The 19,417-nt window shown below is 35.3% G+C and overlaps 1 protein-coding gene across 1 annotated transcript in view; it reads left to right on the forward strand.

Annotated features, from left to right (window-relative positions):
- The window catches only part of ATAD5 (ATPase family AAA domain containing 5), a 39,476-nt gene that overhangs the window by 17,372 nt on the left and 2,687 nt on the right, over positions 1-19,417 (forward strand). The window contains exons 8-19 of the mRNA XM_061176038.1: positions 258-415; positions 1,155-1,314; positions 1,765-1,953; positions 4,494-4,590; positions 5,808-5,887; positions 6,115-6,254; positions 6,345-6,495; positions 9,251-9,427; positions 9,974-10,107; positions 10,569-10,662; positions 11,323-11,387; positions 17,618-17,798. Of these exons, the coding sequence (XP_061032021.1) occupies positions 258-415; positions 1,155-1,314; positions 1,765-1,953; positions 4,494-4,590; positions 5,808-5,887; positions 6,115-6,254; positions 6,345-6,495; positions 9,251-9,427; positions 9,974-10,107; positions 10,569-10,662; positions 11,323-11,387; positions 17,618-17,798 (1,626 nt within the window). The remainder of the gene's footprint in view (positions 1-257; positions 416-1,154; positions 1,315-1,764; positions 1,954-4,493; positions 4,591-5,807; positions 5,888-6,114; positions 6,255-6,344; positions 6,496-9,250; positions 9,428-9,973; positions 10,108-10,568; positions 10,663-11,322; positions 11,388-17,617; positions 17,799-19,417) is intronic.

Here is a 19,417-nt window from a genome sequence, read left to right on the forward strand (position 1 = left end):
GGTTGATTTAAAAAGAAAAGAAAATATGCTAATATTTGCTTATTTTTAACAATTGGGAGGGAAGACTGGGTAATTTTTATGAATTGTATTTGTTGGAGGTGAGGGTATTATTTCCTGTATACTCATTTGAGTTTTGGTACTTTTGTGTTAACTACATAGTTGTTGTCGAGTCTTCTCATGTTTATTTAGTTGGTACTTGATAAATGCATAAGGATATGAATGAAGGTAATTAACATAATTTTTCTGTTTTTCTTTAGGGTGCCATTTGTGGCATTTGAAACCACCCACTTGTCCTCTTTTAACTAAACTTAAAGAACTGAATACTAAAGTAATAGATCTCTCAAAATGTGTCATGGCTCTTGGTGAATTTTCAACATTAAATTCAAATTCAAAAAGTAATAATTCTGCTGTTGTGGTAAGTATGAGAGCGGTCATCCATTGTAGGAAGTTTCCTTCATATGTTTCAGAGGGAAAAAATTTTGGATATTTACTGTTGTGGCCTAAAATTCATCTCTTCCTAGAGTCCAGTTTTAAAAAATAAATCCCAATTGAAGTACATATCTCTTTTAAATACTCCTAGACCTTTAAAAACATACTAAGAATTAATGATAGCCAGTTTCAAAAGAATATTAGATTATATAGCACATTTAGATACTTTATCAGTCAGAATTATAATCTAATAAATGTGTAAAATACAATTAGTTGAAAAGAAAGAACAATAAAAATATGAACTAAGGGACTTCCCTGGTGGCACAGTGGATAAGACTCTGCGCTTCCAATGCAGGGGGCCTGGGTTCGATCCCTGGTCAGGGAACTAGATCCCACATGCATGCTGCAACTAAGAGTTCTCATGCCACAACTAAGGAGCCCTCGAGCTGCAACTAAGGAGGCCATGAGCCGCAACTAAGGAGCCCTCCTGCAGCAACTAAGACCTTGTGCAACCAAATAAATAAACAAATAAATATTTTTAAAAAAAATGAACCAAGTCCTTCTAAAGCTGTGCGAACGCAGCTTTGCCATCGAGGTTGTATTTAGTGACTAAAGCTAATCCTACAATGACATAGACTTATTATAGACAGAAAGTAGTTGGTAGTATTCTGATTAATATTAATGGACAATGTGGGTTTAATTGAGCATTTTATTCTTTATTGCAGTTTGTGGGGAGAAGGAAGGATTTGACTGAAGAAGTACGAAATCTTTTGCTGGAGGAAATTAGGTGGTCAAATCCCGAGTTTTCTTTGAGGAAATACTTCCCTTTGCTTCTAAAAAAGCGAACTGAGCACCAGGTACTTTCCGAGTGTCATCGTAAACAAGGTTAGTGATAATTATTATTTCTGTTAACATTTCAGTTTTGAAAACACTAAGCTTAGCCATTGACTCTTGGAAGTGATCACCACCGAGAGAACATTGCTTATGGTTGATAAGGAGAGCTGTTCAATTAAAGTAAAGCAACTTGTGTGATACAGTGTTAGCCCCTGCCAGCTTCCAGAGTTGGCAACCCAAAGACAGGTTTAATTATGTTAAAATACTAATAATTTATTTAAGGAAAGCCTTAGATGAGGTAGTTTATATAGCCCGTACAAAAGGCAATCTAAATAACAAGATATCCAGCTTGCTTTCAGTATGCCACAATTTGATTCTTCCGTTTTCATTTTATAGTGATAAGGCTATTAGATATTTTGAAGTGGTATTAAGATTATTGGGTATTAAAATTTGTTTTTTGTTGATTAATAAGCACATGCATTTCAATAATTCCCCAAATAGAAAGTCCAAAACTAGAGCCCGATGTCAGTCGAAAAGAAACCAAAAGGAAACGAGTGGAAATGGAAAATCATAAATCCAAAAGAAAGAAACCAAATGAGTATTCAGAAAGTCCAAAAAAGATAAGTGGGAAACTAGAAGAACTTGACAAAAGAAACAACTCCAGTGGGATAAAGCTAGATTCTTCCAAAGGTTTATTTCCTAAAACATCCAGGAAGAAACGAACAGCTTTGAGTACAAGGTGTAAAGTGGAAACAGAAGCCGTAGAAGATTCTGATATTCTGATAATAGATGGTGACAAGTCTACATCAGAAGTATCTTCTATTCCAGGTAAATTAGACTTTCTCCCTCTGGTCCTAGAGGTTTTTTGTTTTTAACTTCTCATTTTTCCCCTGTCTCTTTTAATATATGCTTATTGCAACATTCAAACAAAATAAGAAGTGGAAGCCTCACTGATTAGTCTTCCAGATAACCATGTTTAACAGATCGCTGTTTGGTCTTTGATTTTTCTGTGCTTCCCTAAATAAATACACTTTTTTAAAAACCTGAAGACTTCCCTGGTGGTCCAGTGGTTAAGACTCCACGCTCCCAATGCAGGGGGCCCGGGTTCAATCCCTGGTCAGGGAACTAGATCCTGCCTGCTGCAACTGAAGATCCCGCATGCCGCAACTAAAAATCCCGCATGCCCCACCTAAAGATCCTGCATGCCGCAGCTACAAAAAAGATCCCGCATGCCGCAATGAAGATCTCGCACACGGCAACGAAGATCTTGAGGGCTGCAACTAAGACCCGGTGCAGCCAAATAAATTAAAAAAAAAAAAACCTGGGATCACACTCTATTATTTTACACCTGTTTCACATATTTTTGACATATTCCCATTTGGTTACGTAGCTTTTCTGAAGCATTCTATTAATTCATCCATTTAGATTATGTTTTGATAATTTGTACAGCAAGTCTCTGTATTTTTTAAAATTAATTAATTATTTATTTTATTTATTTTTGGCTGCGTTGGGTCTTCGTTGCTGCGCGCTGGCTTTCTCTACTTGGGGTAAGCGGGGGCTACTCTTCGTTGCGGTGCGCAGGCTTCTCATTGTGGTGGCTTCTCTTGTTGCGGAGCATGGGCTCTAGGTGCACAGGCTTCAGTAGTTGTGGCACACGGGCTCAGTAGTTGTGGCTCACAGGCTCTAGAGCACAGGCTCAGTAGTTGTGGCGCACGGGCTTAGTTGCTCCGCAGCATGTGGGATCTTCCCGGACCAGGGCTCGAACCCGTGTCCCCTGCATTGGCAGGCAGATTCTTAACCACTGCACCATCAGGGAAGCCCCTCTATATTTAAAAATTTTTTTTTAAATTTTTTTTTAATTAATTAATTTTTTTGTTTTTATTTTTGGCTGTGTTGGGTCTTCGTTGCTGAGCACGGGCTTTCTCTAGTTGCGGCGAGCAGGGGCTACTCTTTGTTGCGGTGCGCGGGCTTCTCATTGCAGTGGCTTCTCTTGCTGTGGAGCACAGGCTCTAGGCATGCGGGCTCAGTAGTTGTGGCACATGGGCTCTAGAGCGCAGACTCAATAGTTGTGGTGGCCAGGCTTAGTTGCTCCGTGGCATATGGGATCTTCCCGGGCCAGGGATCAAACCCGTGTCCCCTGCATTGGCAGGCAGATTCTTAACCACTGCACCACCAGGGAAGCCCTTTTTAAAATTTTTCTTGGAGCATGGTTGATTTACAATGTTGTGTTAGTTTCAGGTGTACAGCAAAGTGAATCAGTTATACATATACCTGTATCCACTCTTTTTTTAGATTCTTTTCCCAGATAGGCCATTACACAGTATTGAGTAGAGTTCCCTGTGCTATACAGTAGGTTCTTATTATTTATCTATTTTATATGTAGTAGTGTGTATATGTCAATCCCAGTCTCCCAATTTATCCCTCCCCACCCTTACCCCCGGTAACCATAAGTTTGTTTTCTACATCTGTGACTCTACCTCTGTTTTGTAAGTAAGTTCATTTGTACCCTTTTTTTTAGATTCTACATATAATTGATAATCATATGATATTTATCTTTCTGTGTCTGACTTACTTCCCTCAGTATGACAATCTCTAGATCCATCCATCTATCATTTTTTAAAACTATTTTCATGCATTGATTCCACTAAATAAACTATAGATTCCCTTACCCCACAAATTCCACTGGGGTTTTGATTTTGCATTAGAATGTAGATTAATGACACGTGGTGCGGCCAAAAAAAAAAGAGAGGGAGATGCATACCAAAATGTAGATTAATTTGGAGGGGACTGGCATCTTCCTAAGTCTTCTCAATGGGAGTGTAGCATCTCTCCGTTTACTCAGGCTGACCTCCTAGAATGTTTTAATGTATCCTTTTAGTTGTCAAGAAGAGGCTCCATGAAAATTATGCTGCATTTGTTCTTTAGATTATTTCCTACAGTACAAATTATTTTTCATATTTTGTGTTTCTTGGGTGATTATTAAAATTTTTAATGTATACTTTTAAATCTTATTGTCATAAGATTTTATGGTGGTTAGCTTTTAAGAGGGAAGGGTTTTGATGTGAAAAATTTTTAATGTAATGTTAAGTTTTGAAATTGCCTCTTTGGCAATTTGTAAATATAAATATTTGTACAAATACTTATTGTTACATGAAACAATAATGTAAATGCCTAAGAATATATGTTTATGCCAAGGAACAAAATACTTTAATATATATTTTTTGCTTTAGATTCTGGAACTGAAGACATGCTTTGGACAGAAAAGTATCAACCTCAGAACTCCGGTGAACTCATAGGCAATGAGCTAGCTATTAGAAAGTTACATAGGTTGGTAAAATTTGTAAAGGAATTGAGAAATAGTTTATGAATCTAGTTTTACTATTTATTTTATTTGTACTAAAATCTAGAAATTATAAAATAATACATCACAAGGTAAAATCTTAAAAAAAAAAAAAAAAAAGGAAGAAGAATTTTCGGTGAAAAGTAAATGTACCTCTTTTCTCCTGTTTCTACTCCCTAGAGGTAAATGACTATTAAAAGTGTCTTGTAAAACCGTCCAGAAAAATTTTAATGCATATATTTGCTCCTTTCTTCCTAACAAATAGGATCATATTACTACTAATTCAGGTAATAATCCTTTGTCTACAATTCCCACCTCCAAAGAGTTCTGGAAATTGAAAGTTTATTAACTTTATTATATACATGAAGTTTATTATAGTCTTTATCAGTCCCACTTAGTAGGAGTTCATATTTTTTTAACTAGAAATATTCAGTGATTATGGATGTACTGCCACAGACCCACTAGGGGTATTATGTTTTATGTGGTATATGTACCAAATTACATTGCTAATATCTGAAAAGTCCTGAATTCTAAAACTCATCTGGCCCAAAGGATTTCATACAAGGAATTGGGACCCATAATAATAAAATCTTTGAGATTGGCATTGTTCTAAGCACTTGATCATGCTTAGCTCATTTGATCCTTAGAACAATCCTATGAGGGTAAATACTGTTCCTCATGAGGAATGAAGCCCAGAGAGTTTGAGTTATTTGTCCAAGGTCACACAGCTAGAAAGTGGTGGAGCTGGAATTTAAACTCAGTCTAGCTCCAGACTAGAACTTAATCTTTCTACTCATACTTAGCATTGGATCAATATATTAGACATCTTTCATGTCACCATACAATCTACTCCAGTTCTTCATAGTTTCTCTGTACTGATTTCTTATGTGAGCATACATACCATAAGGTATCTTTTCCCCTACTGATGTAGTTTTAGGTTTTTCCTTTTGGAGGCTAATATAAACAGTGTTGCAGTGAATATCCTTGCACATATTGTCTTGAGTATTTAGGCAAAAATTACTTCATTTTAAAATATTCATGTCTATGTAAAATTATTTTACTATATAGTTGATTCAAAAATGTTTTGGAGTTCTTAAAAACTAACAATATACCATCACTTCCCCCAACGATCATTTTAACATATCATCTAAGAGATATCTATATTCTGTGAATTATTTTTATTAACATACATTTTCTATGGTAGTTGGTTGAAAGACTGGAAAAGAAGAGCTGAATTGGAAGAAGGACAGAATTTGAAGGGAAAAAGAGATGAGAAACAGGAAGGTATTTTGAGTCATTTTTTTCCATTTCACTGAACATTTTTAGAATTAGATTAGCTGAAAATTTTTATAAAGCTGCTTGTTTGGTATTTTATATTTGGTTTTTTAGTTTTTGTACATTGAATTTCCAACATTTATTGGCAAGAAGTTTGTGGGATTTGGTCATTGGGTTTGGTGAGACAGAATTGATGCCTAAGCGATTGTTTTATGTGCATTTGAATGATTTTTCAGATCCATTGGATGGCATAGACTTTAAAGGCAGTTCAGATGATGAAGAGAATCGTCTTTGCAATACTGTTCTTATAACAGGGCCAACAGGAGTGGGGAAAACTGCTGCGGTATATGCTTGTGCTCAGGAGCTTGGATTTAAGGTTAGTGAATGAATGTTAATGTAATAGTTACCCTTGAAACAAAAGGAAACATAAACCATTCTGCCATTTTTTCATATATTCTTCTTTTAGATATTTGAAGTGAACGCCTCTTCTCAGCGCAGTGGTAGACAAATTCTGTCTCAGCTGAAGGAAGCTACTCAGTCCCATCAAGTAGACAAGCAAGGTGTAAACTCACAAAAACCCTGTTTTTTTAATAGCTACAACATAGGCAAGTCACCAAGTAAGTAAATTATTTTCCTGAAGTTATAATGTTTAAAAAATTAAAATCTAAGAAAAGAATTTTAATAATTAGCATTTTAAAAAAATAAATTTATTTATTTTATTTATTTATTTTTGGCTGAATTGGGTCTTCGTTGCTGCACGCAGGCTTTCTCTAGTTGCGGTGCGCAGGGGCTACTCTTCATCACATGCGTGGGCTTCTCATTGTGGTGGCTTCTCTTGTTGTGGAGCACAGGCTCTAGGCCCATGGGCTTCAGTAGTTGTGGCTCACGGGCTCTAGAGCGCAGGCTCAGTAGTTGTAGCGCACGGGCTTAGTTGCTCTGCGGCATGTGGGATCTTCGCCGACCAGGGCTCGAACCCATGTCCCCTGCATTGGTGGCTGATTCTTAACCACTGTGCCACCAGTAAAGTCCCAATAATTAGAATTTTGCCATTCATTTTTACTCTTTTCCTATATATAAACACATGCCTTTTTCATTTTTCTTGAACTTTATTTTTTAAAACAAATCTCAGGACCATCACATAATTTTACTCATGTATATATATTTCAATATGTAGCTCTAACTGATAAGGACTTTTTTAAAAGCATAAACACAATATCATGATCAGACCTAACAAAATTAGCTATATACCTTAATTTGATGTAATATGTAGTTTAATTTCAGTTTTCTGTTGCGAATGGTTTGTTCAAATCAGGATCCAAACAAGGTCCACAGTTTACATTTGATTAATGTCACTTAAGTTTCATTTAATCTAACAGCTCCCTCACCGTTTCTTTTCATGTCATTTATTTGTTGAAGAATATGGGTCATTTGTCATAAAATTTCTCACATTCTAGATTTGGCTGATTATATCTTAATGGTGTCAGTTAACACATTCCTCTTCCTTGTATTTCTTATAAACTGGCAGTTAGATCTGTGGGATTGATTAGATTCATTTCCATTTTTGTGCTGGCATACACGCGTAGACCGGGCTGTGTGCTTCCTGTGGTGTCATAGCAAGAGATACATAACGACTGGTTATCCCACTTTTTTTTTTTTTTTTTTTTTTAATTAATTATTTATTTATTTGTTTGCATTGGGTCTTCGTTGCTGCGCGCGGGCTTTTCTCTAGTTGAGGTGAGCGGGGGCTACTCTTTGTTGTGGTGCGCGGGCTTCTCATTGTGGTGGCTTCTCTTGTGGAGCACGGGCTCTAGGTGTGCACAGTCTTCAGTAGTTGTGGCACGCGGGCTCAGTAGTTGTGTCTTGCGGACTCTAGAGCGCAGGCTCAGTAGCTGTGGCACACGGGTCCAGTTGCTCCGCGGCACGTGGGATCCTCCCGGACCAGGGCTCGAACCCGTGTCCCCTGCACTGGCAGGCAGACTCCCAACCGCTGAGCCACCAGGGAAGTCCTGGTTATCCCACTTTTAGTGATATTAAAATACTTTTACGATTACACCTCTTTCCTTGTGGTGTTAAAATGCCCTATTTTTTAAAAAATATTTATTTATTTATTTGGTTGCATTGGGTCTTAGTTGTGGCTTGCAGGCTCCTTAGTTGTGGCATGTGAACTCTTAGTTGCAGCATGCATGTGGGATCTAGTTCCCAGACCAGGGATCGAACCCTGGCCCCCTGCATTGGGAGCGTGGAGTCTTAACCACTGCACCACCAGGGAAGTCCCTAAAATGCCCTATTTTTATGACATGATAGTGATATCTATGATAATTTTTTTCAAGCTCAAAATTTTTACTAAGTTTTTCAAACACCTATGATATGCAAGGTCTATGATAAGATCTCTGGGGATGAGGGTACAAAAAAAGAATAGTACACAGTCATGGAATTGTGCACATATGCTAGTACATAAAGAAGATCCTGCTCTGAGTCCATATGATAATAACTAGCACTTGTAAAGGCTGAATGAGGGTACTTAGAGGGGAGCAAAGGACATGCTCTGGAATAAATGCCAGGCCGCTGTTGGGCTTCTGAAGGGTAGACATCAGCCATTTGTTTTTTAACTTTGTATCCATCTTTCATAGCATATCTAGAAAAACATATCGTTTACTTGCAATATCAGTTTACTGTGGGCTAAATTGAAGTTGCACAAGAAAGTCTGTAATGTGCTCAGTATGTACCGATATCACTTTTTCTCCAGCCTCTTCTGACCTCAAGCAAATGTAGACAGAGTGAATTAAGGGATTATGAAGATTTTTGCTTCAAGAATATATGTTTCTTTCTTTTTTTTTTTTTTTTTAATTTTTATTTATTTATTTATTTTTGGCTGTGTTGGGTCTTCGTTTCTGTGCGAGGGCTTTCTCTAGTTGCGGCAAGCGGGGGCCACTCTTCATCGCGGTGCACGGGCCTCTCACTATCGCGGCCCCTCTTGTTGCGGAGCACAGGCTCTAGACGCGCAGGCTCAGTAGTTGTGGCTCACGGGCCTAGTTGCTCCACGGCATGTGGGATCTTCCCAGACCAGGGCTCGAACCCGTGTCCCCTGCATTGGCAGGCAGATTCTCAACCACTGCGCCACCAGGGAAGCCCAAGAATATATGTTTCTTGGAAAAGAGTATCTTTTCCAAATGATTGGTTTTGTCTTCTCTACTGGTAGAATAACTAACAATACAGTAATATTTGACTGTAAAGAGAATGTAAGAATGAAAAAGAATTTTTATACCTTTGCCTTTTAACTGGTAAGAGTAGAAATATACTGTGGATAACTCAATCTTGCCGTCTGTTTAATTTTTAGAATATTTGTCTTTAAGTGCAATTTGTTTTTGGCAGAAAAATTAATCTCCCCCAAGAAGGTTGTTACATCACCAAGAAAACTTCCTCCACCATCACCACAAAGTAGTGGACCAAAGCGAGTACTTCCACCTAAAACTTTGGCAAATTATTTTAAAGTGTCTTCTAAGCCAAAAAATAATGAACAAATAGGAGCACTTCTGGAAAATAATAAAGGTAAGATACTAAATTGACAGAGACCCTGATAACGTAAAAATATGATCATAGTTCATGAGTTCCTATTGCTATTTATTAAACCTCAGTTACCCTGAAGGTCATATATATAGGAGTACTGATACTTTGTTTCAGTTTTTTGTTTTTTAAATTAAATTTATTTATTTATTTATTTTTGGCTGTGTTGGATCTTTGTTGCTGTGCGTGGGCTTTCTCTAGTTGCAGCGAGCCGGGCTACTCTTCGTTGCAGTGGCAGGCTTCTCATTGTGGTGGCCTCTCCTGTTGTGGAGCATGGGCTCTAGGCACGTGGGCTTCAGTAGTTGTGGCGCACGGGCTTAGCTGCTCCGTGGCATGTGGGATCTTCCCAGACCAGGGCTTGAACCCGTGTCTCCTGCATTGGCAGGCGGATTCTTAACCACTGCACCACCAGGGAAGTCCAGTTTGTTTCAGTTTTGATAATGGATTTCAGTTTGAGTTTATTCTGTGGAAATATCCAGTGTTCTATTAAAAGTTGATTTTATCTAAAATATTAATGTTTTATTTATGCAGGAATCAAAAATTCTTTTGAACAGAAACCAATTATTCAGACTAAATCTACAAACACAACTAATAAAAATGTCAAAGAGTTTGGGGCTGAGGAACCCAACAGGAAAAATGCAACATCTCTCATTCTGTTTGAGGAGGTAGGCTTACAGAGGTATACATTTGTGATACCTCCTGATAAAAGCTTATTCTAAAGATTACTGTATGTTTTACTATAAAGGACTGTAAAATAGCCAAGAAGGTCAGGAATAATTGTATCTATTTGAAATTAAAGTGAATGAAACTGTCAGCCATAGAAGAATTTTTCAGGAACATGATTAATGCAATTCAGTTACTGTTTAGTGTTTGTAGAAATTATTCTGACCCATGCTTATCCAATTATAGGTGACTGCATTTTTTTGTTTTTAATGTTTGATAATTCTTTTACCCTTTTAATAGTATAAGACATTGTAAGCTTTCGGCATGGTGTGAAGTCACACTGTTCACAAATTCATAAATTCTGTCTCTAATAGACATATAGTGTATCTACTGTGTATACGTAACAGATATCCAATAAGTGTATTGTTACTACATTAATATTCTAATAACCATTTGTTCTTAGGTTGATGTCATTTTCGAAGAAGATGCTGGGTTTTTGAATGCAATCAAAACATTCATGGCAACCACGAAAAGACCTGTAATCCTTACGACAAGTGGTAGGTAACCAGTGATTTTACAATTGATTACTTTTGGTTAAAATATTTGGGGAAAGCTTCTAATTTTAATTAGATATGTTCCTTTAGAAGTCTGCTGGTAAATTAAGTCTGTTTTTTTCCCTAAAGCGAGGAGGCTTCTAGATCTTTTTTTTTTTTTTTTTTTTTAATTATTTTTGGCTGCATGGGGTCTTCGTTGCTGCACGCAGGATCTTCATTGCCACGTGCGGGATCTAGTTCCCTGACCAGGAATCAGACCTGGGCATTGGGAGCGTGGAGTCTTAACCACTGGACCACCAGGGAATTCCCTATATATTGTATTATAACATTCTTTTCTAATATTTGTCATTGCAAATATTCAGTAGAATATCTCTGCTATGGATTTCTGTTGGAAAATGTTTGTGTTAGACTCTACTTAGAAATTAATAGCCCGTTTGATAGTTAATGATTGTACTCTAAAAATATCGATAAAAATCATATTAATCCCAAGTGAGATGGTAGTTTAATTAAAAAGTCAAGATAGAAGTTCAATTCCTTAATGATTTATAATTTGCATATTTTATTTTCATTACTGATGAAATATAGAATACTTTCATAGAAAAGTATGACTAGAGAAAGTACCTTAGTGGTCTTAATGTTTAAAAATATGTTTTTTCCCTATAGATCCAACATTTAGTTTAATGTTTGATGGCTGCTTTCAAGAAATTAATTTTAACACTCCTTCACTGGTAAGTTTTGAATTTTGATCAGCATAAATTATATATCACAATTATATAAAAAGTGGTTTATTATAAAATTTAGTTATAATTTTTAAATGTGGTTACTAAGGGGTATGTTAAAATTTTTGAGTTTTAGGAGACTTCTGATTATCTTTTTTTTACTTTAAAAAGTATCTTTTTCAAAATTCATGTATTCAAATTTTTAGTAGACTCCAGTGTTCATTAGGTCTTTTTCATAGTAACCAGTGCTTTACTGAGGTGAAATTTGCATACAGTTTAAAATGCACTTAAGTATACAAATTGAAAAATGTGAACAGAGATAAACATCCATGTAACCATCACCCAGATCAAAATACAGAACATTTCCATCACCTCCAAAAGTTCCCTTGGGTCCTTTTTAGTCAGCACTCCCCTCTCCACCAGAGATAACCACTATTCGAATGTGTATTAACTCAGATTAGTTTTGTCTATTCTGAAATTTCAAATGATAGGAAACATTATGTGTCCTTTTATATCTGGTTTCTTTCATTTAACATTATGTTTTTTAGATTTATCCATGCTGTTCTGTCAGTGGAATTGTTGAATCATATGCATTATGTTATTTTTATTTGTTTAGCTTTTTAAGAATCTGCCAGATAGGTTTCCAGTGCATGAGAATTCTGGCAACTGTTGTCAGTCTTTTTAACTTTGGCCATGGTAGTGGTATCCATCTGTGTGTGTGCATGTTTGCTTTCTGTTAATTAGCTTTCAAGTATAGTTTATTTACAGTAAAATACACCCACTTCAAGTGTATGGTTCAATGAATTTTGACAAATGTAGTTACAGAACATGTCCATCAAGATAGAGAACATCTTTATTACTTCCAAAAGTTCCCTTGTGTGCCGTTGTGTTCTGTCCTTTGTCCTAACCCCTCGGCCCTGCCGACTACCAGTATGTTTTCTGTCACTGTAATTTTGCCAATTGTAGAATTTCATGTCAATAGAATCTTATAATATGTAGTATTTTTTATTTAGTTTCTTTCACACACCATAATGCTTTTTCAGATTTGCTCATATTACCTGTGCCAGTAGTTTCTTTCCTTCTTTTTTTTTTAATAAGTTTATTTATATATTTATATATATTTTATTTTTGGCTGCGTTGGGTCTTTGTTGCTGCGAAGGGGCTTTCTCTAGTTGCGGTGAGCGGGGGCTACTCTTTGTTGTGATGCGCGGGCTTCTCAATGTGGTGGCTTCTCTTGTTGTGGAGCACGGGCTCTAGGCGTGGGCTTCAGTAGTTGTGGCATGCAGGCTCAGTAGTTGTGGCTCACGAGCTCTAGAGCGCAGGCTCAGTAGTTGTGGCGCACGGGCTTAGTTGCTCCGTGGCATGTGGGATCTTCCCGGGCCAGGGCTTGAACCCGTGTCCCCTGCATTGGCAGGCGGATTCTTAACCACTGAGCCACCAGGGAAGTCCCTTTCTTTTTTATTAATGAGTAGTATTCCACTGTATGGATATACCTTACATATATGAATATGTCTATCATATTCACCTACTGATAGACATTTGGGTTGTTTACAGTTAAACCATTATAAATAAAGCTGCTGTGAATATTCACATTGAAGTCTTTGTCTGGACATATATATTTCCATTTCTTTTACTTAAATACTTGTAGGTAATTGTTGGTCCACTAAACAGAAGAGCCTGACAATGTATTTTCTGAAGTTTTCCAATGATTTGCATTCCCACTAGCAATGTATGAGAGTCCAGTTATTTTTCACATACTTACCAGCACTTGGAATTGTCCATTTGTTTGATTTTATTCATGTTAATAATTACATATTGGTATCTCCTTGTGGTTTTAATTTGCATTTCCTAAATGACTTATGATGTTGAGCATCTTTTTCTTATGTCCCATTTGCCATCAATATTTCTTCTTTGTTGAAGTATATGTTCAAATCTTTTGCCCATTTTTTAAATCAGTTGTTTGTCTTCTTACTGAATTTTAGCAGTTCTTTTTATATTCTGGTACCAGTTTGTATTAGATATGTGTTTTGTAGATATTTTTCCCCAGTTTGTGGCTTATCTTTTCTTTCTTTTTTTTGTAAAGAGTAGTTAAAAGTTTTTAATTTTAATGAAGTCCAGTTTACCAAGTTTTTCTTTTATTTGTTTATGATTTTTGTATCCTATTTCAGAAATCTTTACCAAACCTAAGCTTACAAAGATTTTGTCCTAGAAGAGTTGTAGTTATAGCTCTTAGATATAGGTGTTTGATCTTTTAAGTTCAAAGTTTTGTATGCAATATTAGGTAAGATGTATGATTCATTTGTTTTCCCAATAGATATCAGTTGTTCCAGCACTGTTTGTTGAAGGAGTCTTTTTTTCTGTTGAAGTACTTTTCAGTTTTGTCATATATCAATAGGCTGTGTATGCAGTCTTACTCTGTTCTGTTTGTCCATGCAAAAATATGACATTGTCTCGGTTACTCTAGCTCTTTCGCAAGTCTTGAAATCAAGTAGAGTAGGTCCTCCAACTTTGTTCCTTTGCAAAATTGTTTTGGCTATCACATGTCATTAATTTCTCTTAATTTTAGAAATACGTTGTCAGTTTTTACAGTTTATTTTGGTGTTTTGATGGGAATTGCATAGCATCTATGCATCAATTTCGGGAGAACTGACATTTTAACAATATTGAGGTTTTTGATTCATGAACAGTTTATTTATTAGGAGAGGGGGTTAATTTCTTTCAGCAATGTTTTGTCGTTTTCATTGTACAGACCTTGCACATATTTTGATAAATTTAGTCCTAGGTATTTAATGGTTTTTGATGTTATAGTAAATGGCATTTTAAGATTTCAATTTCCAGGGAATTCCGTGGCGGTCCAGTGGTTAGGACTCTGCGCTTCCACTGCAGGAGGCCTGGGTTCAGTCCCTGGTTGGGGAACTATGATCCTGCAAGCCACGCGCCATGGCCAAATAAACAAAAAAAAAGATTCCAATTTCCAGTTGTTTTTTGCCAGTATATAGAAATACAATTGATTTTTGTATCATATGACCTTGCTAAACTAAGTTGTTAGTTCTAGTAGTAGATTCCTTAGAATTTTCTATATTGATGGTCATGTCAGTTAAAACCACGTTTATTTCTTCCACTTTTATTTCTTCCTGTGCAATCTGTCCTTTAATTTCTTTTTGCCATATTCTAGTGGCTAGTGCCAACATACCTGCAGTATTGAATAGAATTTGGAGTGGCATCTCTAACTTGTTCCTAATGTTGGGGTGAAAGCAGTCATTCTTTCACCATTAAGTATGATATTTGCTGTATATTTTCATAGATGCTCTTTATCAGTTAGGTGAGAGTTTTTATTGTGACTGGTGTTGAATTTTGTCAAATACTTTTTCTCCATCTTTTGAGACAATCTTATCGTTTATCTTTTTGATTCTACTAATATGGTGAATGACATCGGTTGATTTTTTTAATGTCAGACCCGTCTTGCATTCTTAGGATAACATGGTCACGATGTATTATGTCCTTTATATATTTCTGGATTTGATTTGCTCATATTTTGTTATGGATTTTTGTATCTACATTCATGAAGGATATTGGTGTATAGTTTCCAGGCCATATGAGATGGGTTAGGACTTATTTTTTAGTAGTTTCTTTAGAGATTAAAATATGCATCCTGAGATTTTCATATTATACTGATTTACAGAGAATCTAAGAACCTTGTAGAAATATAAGTCCATTTACCATCCCTCTATCTTTTATGCTTTAATTTTCAAATATTTTATGTTTACACCATTACAAACTCGATAGAATGCTCTGTTTTTTGCTTTAGCCAGTCATATGTTTTAAAGAAATTAAGAGGGTAAAAAGTTGAGTTTATGTTTACCTATATGCTTGTAAATTTTGATGTTCTTCACTTCTTTATGAAGATCTGAGTTTTTCTTTGGTTTTGTTTCTCTTCAGCCTGAAGGACTTCATTAGCATTTCTTATAGAACAGGTCTGCTGGCAGTGGATGACATTAGATTTCTTTCAGTTTTTCCATCAGTACTTTACACATGTCATTTCATTGTTTTTTTGGTCACGACTGTTTCTGTTATGTTACATAACAGAACGTCTTCATAACGTCAGCAGTTTAAAAATTTATTTATTTTTTTGCCTCATATATAGTGTGTCATTTTCTTCTAGATGCCTTCAGGATACTCTCTTTAACTTTAGTTTTCAGCAGTTTGCTTGTGATGTTCCTAGGTATTATTTTTCTTCATATTTGTACTGCTTGTGGTTCTTGGATATCTATAATCCTTAATTATATATCATTCCTCCAATTAGAGAAGTTTTTAGTCTTATTTTTTCAAATTTATTTTATTTTCCTTTTCTCTCTTTATCCCTTCTGGGGATTTAATTACAGGTAGGTTAGACACTTTACATTGTCCCGCATGTCACTGAGGTGTGCTGTTTCCTCCCTAACCCCCCAGTTTTTTCTGTTTGTACTTCTGCTTTGGTGATTTATATTGATTTATCTTCGAGTTACTGACCCTTTTTTCCTGCCATCTCCTTTCTTCCATGAGGCCCATCCACTGTATTCTAATATTACAGTTTTTAGTTTTACGATTTTTATTTGCTTCTTTTTTATACTTTCTATTTTTCTGCTGAGATTTCCTGTTTGTTCATTATAAGCATGTTTTCCTTAAGCATAGTTTTACTAGCTGTTCTAAAATTCTTTGTTGCTAATTCCAACTTCTTTGTCATCTTGTGATCAGTCTCTATTGATTGTCTTGTCTCTGAGGTATTGGTTACTTTTCCTATTTCTTTGTATGTCTAGTGATTTTAGATTTTTATCTTGTACTTTGTGAATGATACATATACCAGTACATATTCTGGTTTCTGTTATGTTCCTCTGAACAAGTATTCTCCTGTTCAACTAAAATTCTGTTCAGTGCTTTTAGTTTTAGCTGGGCTGCTTTGAGACAGGCTCACACATGTGAAGTTCAAGCATCAACCAGTGATTTGCATTCTCCTTTATACCTAGAATTTCTGTTTCTCTACCTTTGTGGACCTCCCCTCTCACTTTCCAGCTGCTGCTATCATCCCGAACTCTGTCCCTTGGTTCAAGCCAGTAACACTGTGAGTTTCTATCTGAGTTTTAGCTACCACTGCTGTAGCCTGCACTCAGTCAAAAATCAGTTTTAAAAGGTGTGGTGGGGATTCATCCAGGGTCATTTCATTTTTCTGAGTGTTGATTTTCCTTCCATTTTCTTTTGCCTTTGGTTACTCTCTTGTTCATTCAGGTAGTTGGCTTTTTATATTTTTTTGTAGTTGATTATAGAATTTATAGTTATTATCGATGGTAAGGTTTGTCTGATAGTAGGTACTCCTTTGTTATTGAAAGCAGAATTCCCAGTCTGTGGGAAGCAGAAGTCCCAGATGTGTGCAAGAATAATATGTATGTATAGAATAAAGTCAAAGATATCATAGGGGAAAATATTTTTTAATTGTCTTGTTTACTATAATGTAAAAATGCTAGTGGTCTTGTAAAATCTGTGAAATGTGACTATAATTTTATATGTTTTAGCTCTTCAAGGTAAAAAGCTTTCCATAAACAACAATGGGAAGAGAATTGTACATATTTTGTTGTTTTATAAAAAATATAGCAATATTAATTGTACACTAAAATGAAAAAATGTACTTGGTTTATTTACTGCCAACAAATAACATGTATTTGAAATTTTTTCTTCTATTTCTTGCTTACATACATTTATTCTTTTATGCATGCATTGATATAATTTTCGAACTCTGGTTTTCAAAAATTATATAGTAAGTATTTTTCAATACTACTGTAGTATTCATATTTATCATTTTAATGGCTGTAAAATGTTCCATTCAATGTTCTTGAATGGTACAATCAAGTTGTACCATTATTTAATCCTAAGAGATTTTCTTAAGGTTTAATAAAATTGCCTTCAGGATTCAGGTTGGAGGATCTCCCGTAAAATTTTCCTTGCTGTCTCAGACTATATACAGTTAATAAAAGAAGTTTATGTAAATGCTTTTAATTTGGTACCATATTCCTTTATATTTTTCTAGATCAATCATTCTCAATAAGAGCTTAAGATATTGTGAATCTTAGCAAAATTTGGCTTGCTTTTTGATATGTTATTGATGTATTTCTGTTAACTCTGCAGTTGACCATGTTTCTTTCCTTTGTCTCTCTCCCTCCTACCCCCACCTCTCCCCTTCTGTCTCTCTCTTTCTCTCACTCTCTCAGCTAAATGTTGCCAGCTACCTACAGATGATCTGCTTGACTGAGAATTTTAGAACTGATGTAAAAGATTTTGTAACATTGCTAACTGCAAATACTTGTGATATCAGAAAAAGTATCCTTTACTTACAATTCTGGATTAGAAGTGGAGGTGGATTTTTAGAAGAAAGGCCATTATCTTTTTGTCGTAAGTTGATTTGTTGTAAAAGAAATTTCTGTAATGGGATCCTATATTAAAATATATGCTGTACCAAAATATTTGAAAGATTATAAAAATTTTGAGCATTGAGGTATCATGTTAATATTAAAAGAAACATACATACATCAACTTAGTTGATGAAAAGTTTTGTAAGCATTGAATGTGGGTAAATACAATTAAACTGAACCTGGAACAAATGGTTACTTGTACATTTATAAACATAGTTTCTTATAAACAAATAGAATTATATTATTTAGTAACTTCCTTTTTTCACTTATTAAAAAAATAAGTATTGGTAATTTTTCCATATGTAAATTATTTTTAAATGACTGTATTGTAAGTTCCTTTTCAGCTTCCTTAATAGCCTATAATTCTCTCTTTCCTAAGAACTCTATTATTTCAGAAATGCTTTATTTTATTTCTTATCAATCTTCAGTCATTGTTACCTAATTCAAGTCACAGACATTTACTGAGGACTTTCTCCATGCCAGGTCCTGTGTTTATATGAATAAGACATGGTTCCTTCCCTGAAGAAGTTCATAGTTTGTGGTTTCCATGCTCCATAGTCACAGTTCTGTAGTTACAGATCCTGCTCTGGGAAATATACAAATATTTAATTTTAAAAAAGGTGAAGTTCTGTAATATTAATCCCTTATTGGTTTTCAGATTAGTTCAAAATTTAATATCTTATTCTTTTTCAAAGTATATAATTCAATTTAGGCTGGCAGTTTTAACTATTTCTTAGAAGTAAATATGATAAATAAGACATGGATAATATCCTATTTTAAACAAAATAGTTAATAACTATCACCATATTACTGGTTATAAAATGCAGTACCAAGAGCTTTAGCATTATTTCTTTTCTTGAAGATCTTAAATGCATTTCATTCCTGTCTTAAAAAAAACACACAGATACACACTCATTGGAAATCAAACAATACAGAAGTATATAATGTAAAAAGTAAAAGATCTTCCCCCACTTCTTAAAGGTAGCTACTGTTAGACCTTTATCTATGCATATACAAATATTGCTACCTACTTATTAAGCAAAATTAACCAGTACTATATGTATTGTTAAACAATTTGCTTTTTCTTACCTCACAATTTATTGTCAGTACGTATAGTTCTAGCCCTCTCTTTTTCACAGCTGCGTGCTATTCCATAATATAAAGTGGATGTAACATAATTTAATTAACCATTACCTACTAGGTGACATTTAAGTCATCTTCAGTTTGTCGTTAAAGTATGCAGTGAATATCTTTTTTAATTTTACCAATTTAGAAGGTGAAAAATGAATGGTATCTGATTTCAATTTCCATTTCCATGATCACTGGTAAAATCGTACATCTTTTTATGAGTTTATTCGATATTTGTGTTTCTTCTGTGACTTGCCTGTCCAGTCCTTGTCCTTTTTTCTGTTGGATTGTTTTGTAAGCCCACCCCACACCCCAGCCCCACTTAACCTATGTAGAAATCATGTTTGTATTGTACGCTTTATGAATTAGATGCATACGGGGAGAATAACAAAATGAGGATTAGGTCCAAAAAATGCCAAAGGGGACTTCCCTGGTGGCGCAGTGGTTAAGAATCCGCCTGCCAATGCAGGG

Source organism: Eubalaena glacialis, chromosome 19 (assembly GCF_028564815.1).
Source record: "Eubalaena glacialis isolate mEubGla1 chromosome 19, mEubGla1.1.hap2.+ XY, whole genome shotgun sequence".
In the NCBI taxonomy this organism is placed as follows: domain Eukaryota; kingdom Metazoa; phylum Chordata; class Mammalia; order Artiodactyla; family Balaenidae; genus Eubalaena; species Eubalaena glacialis.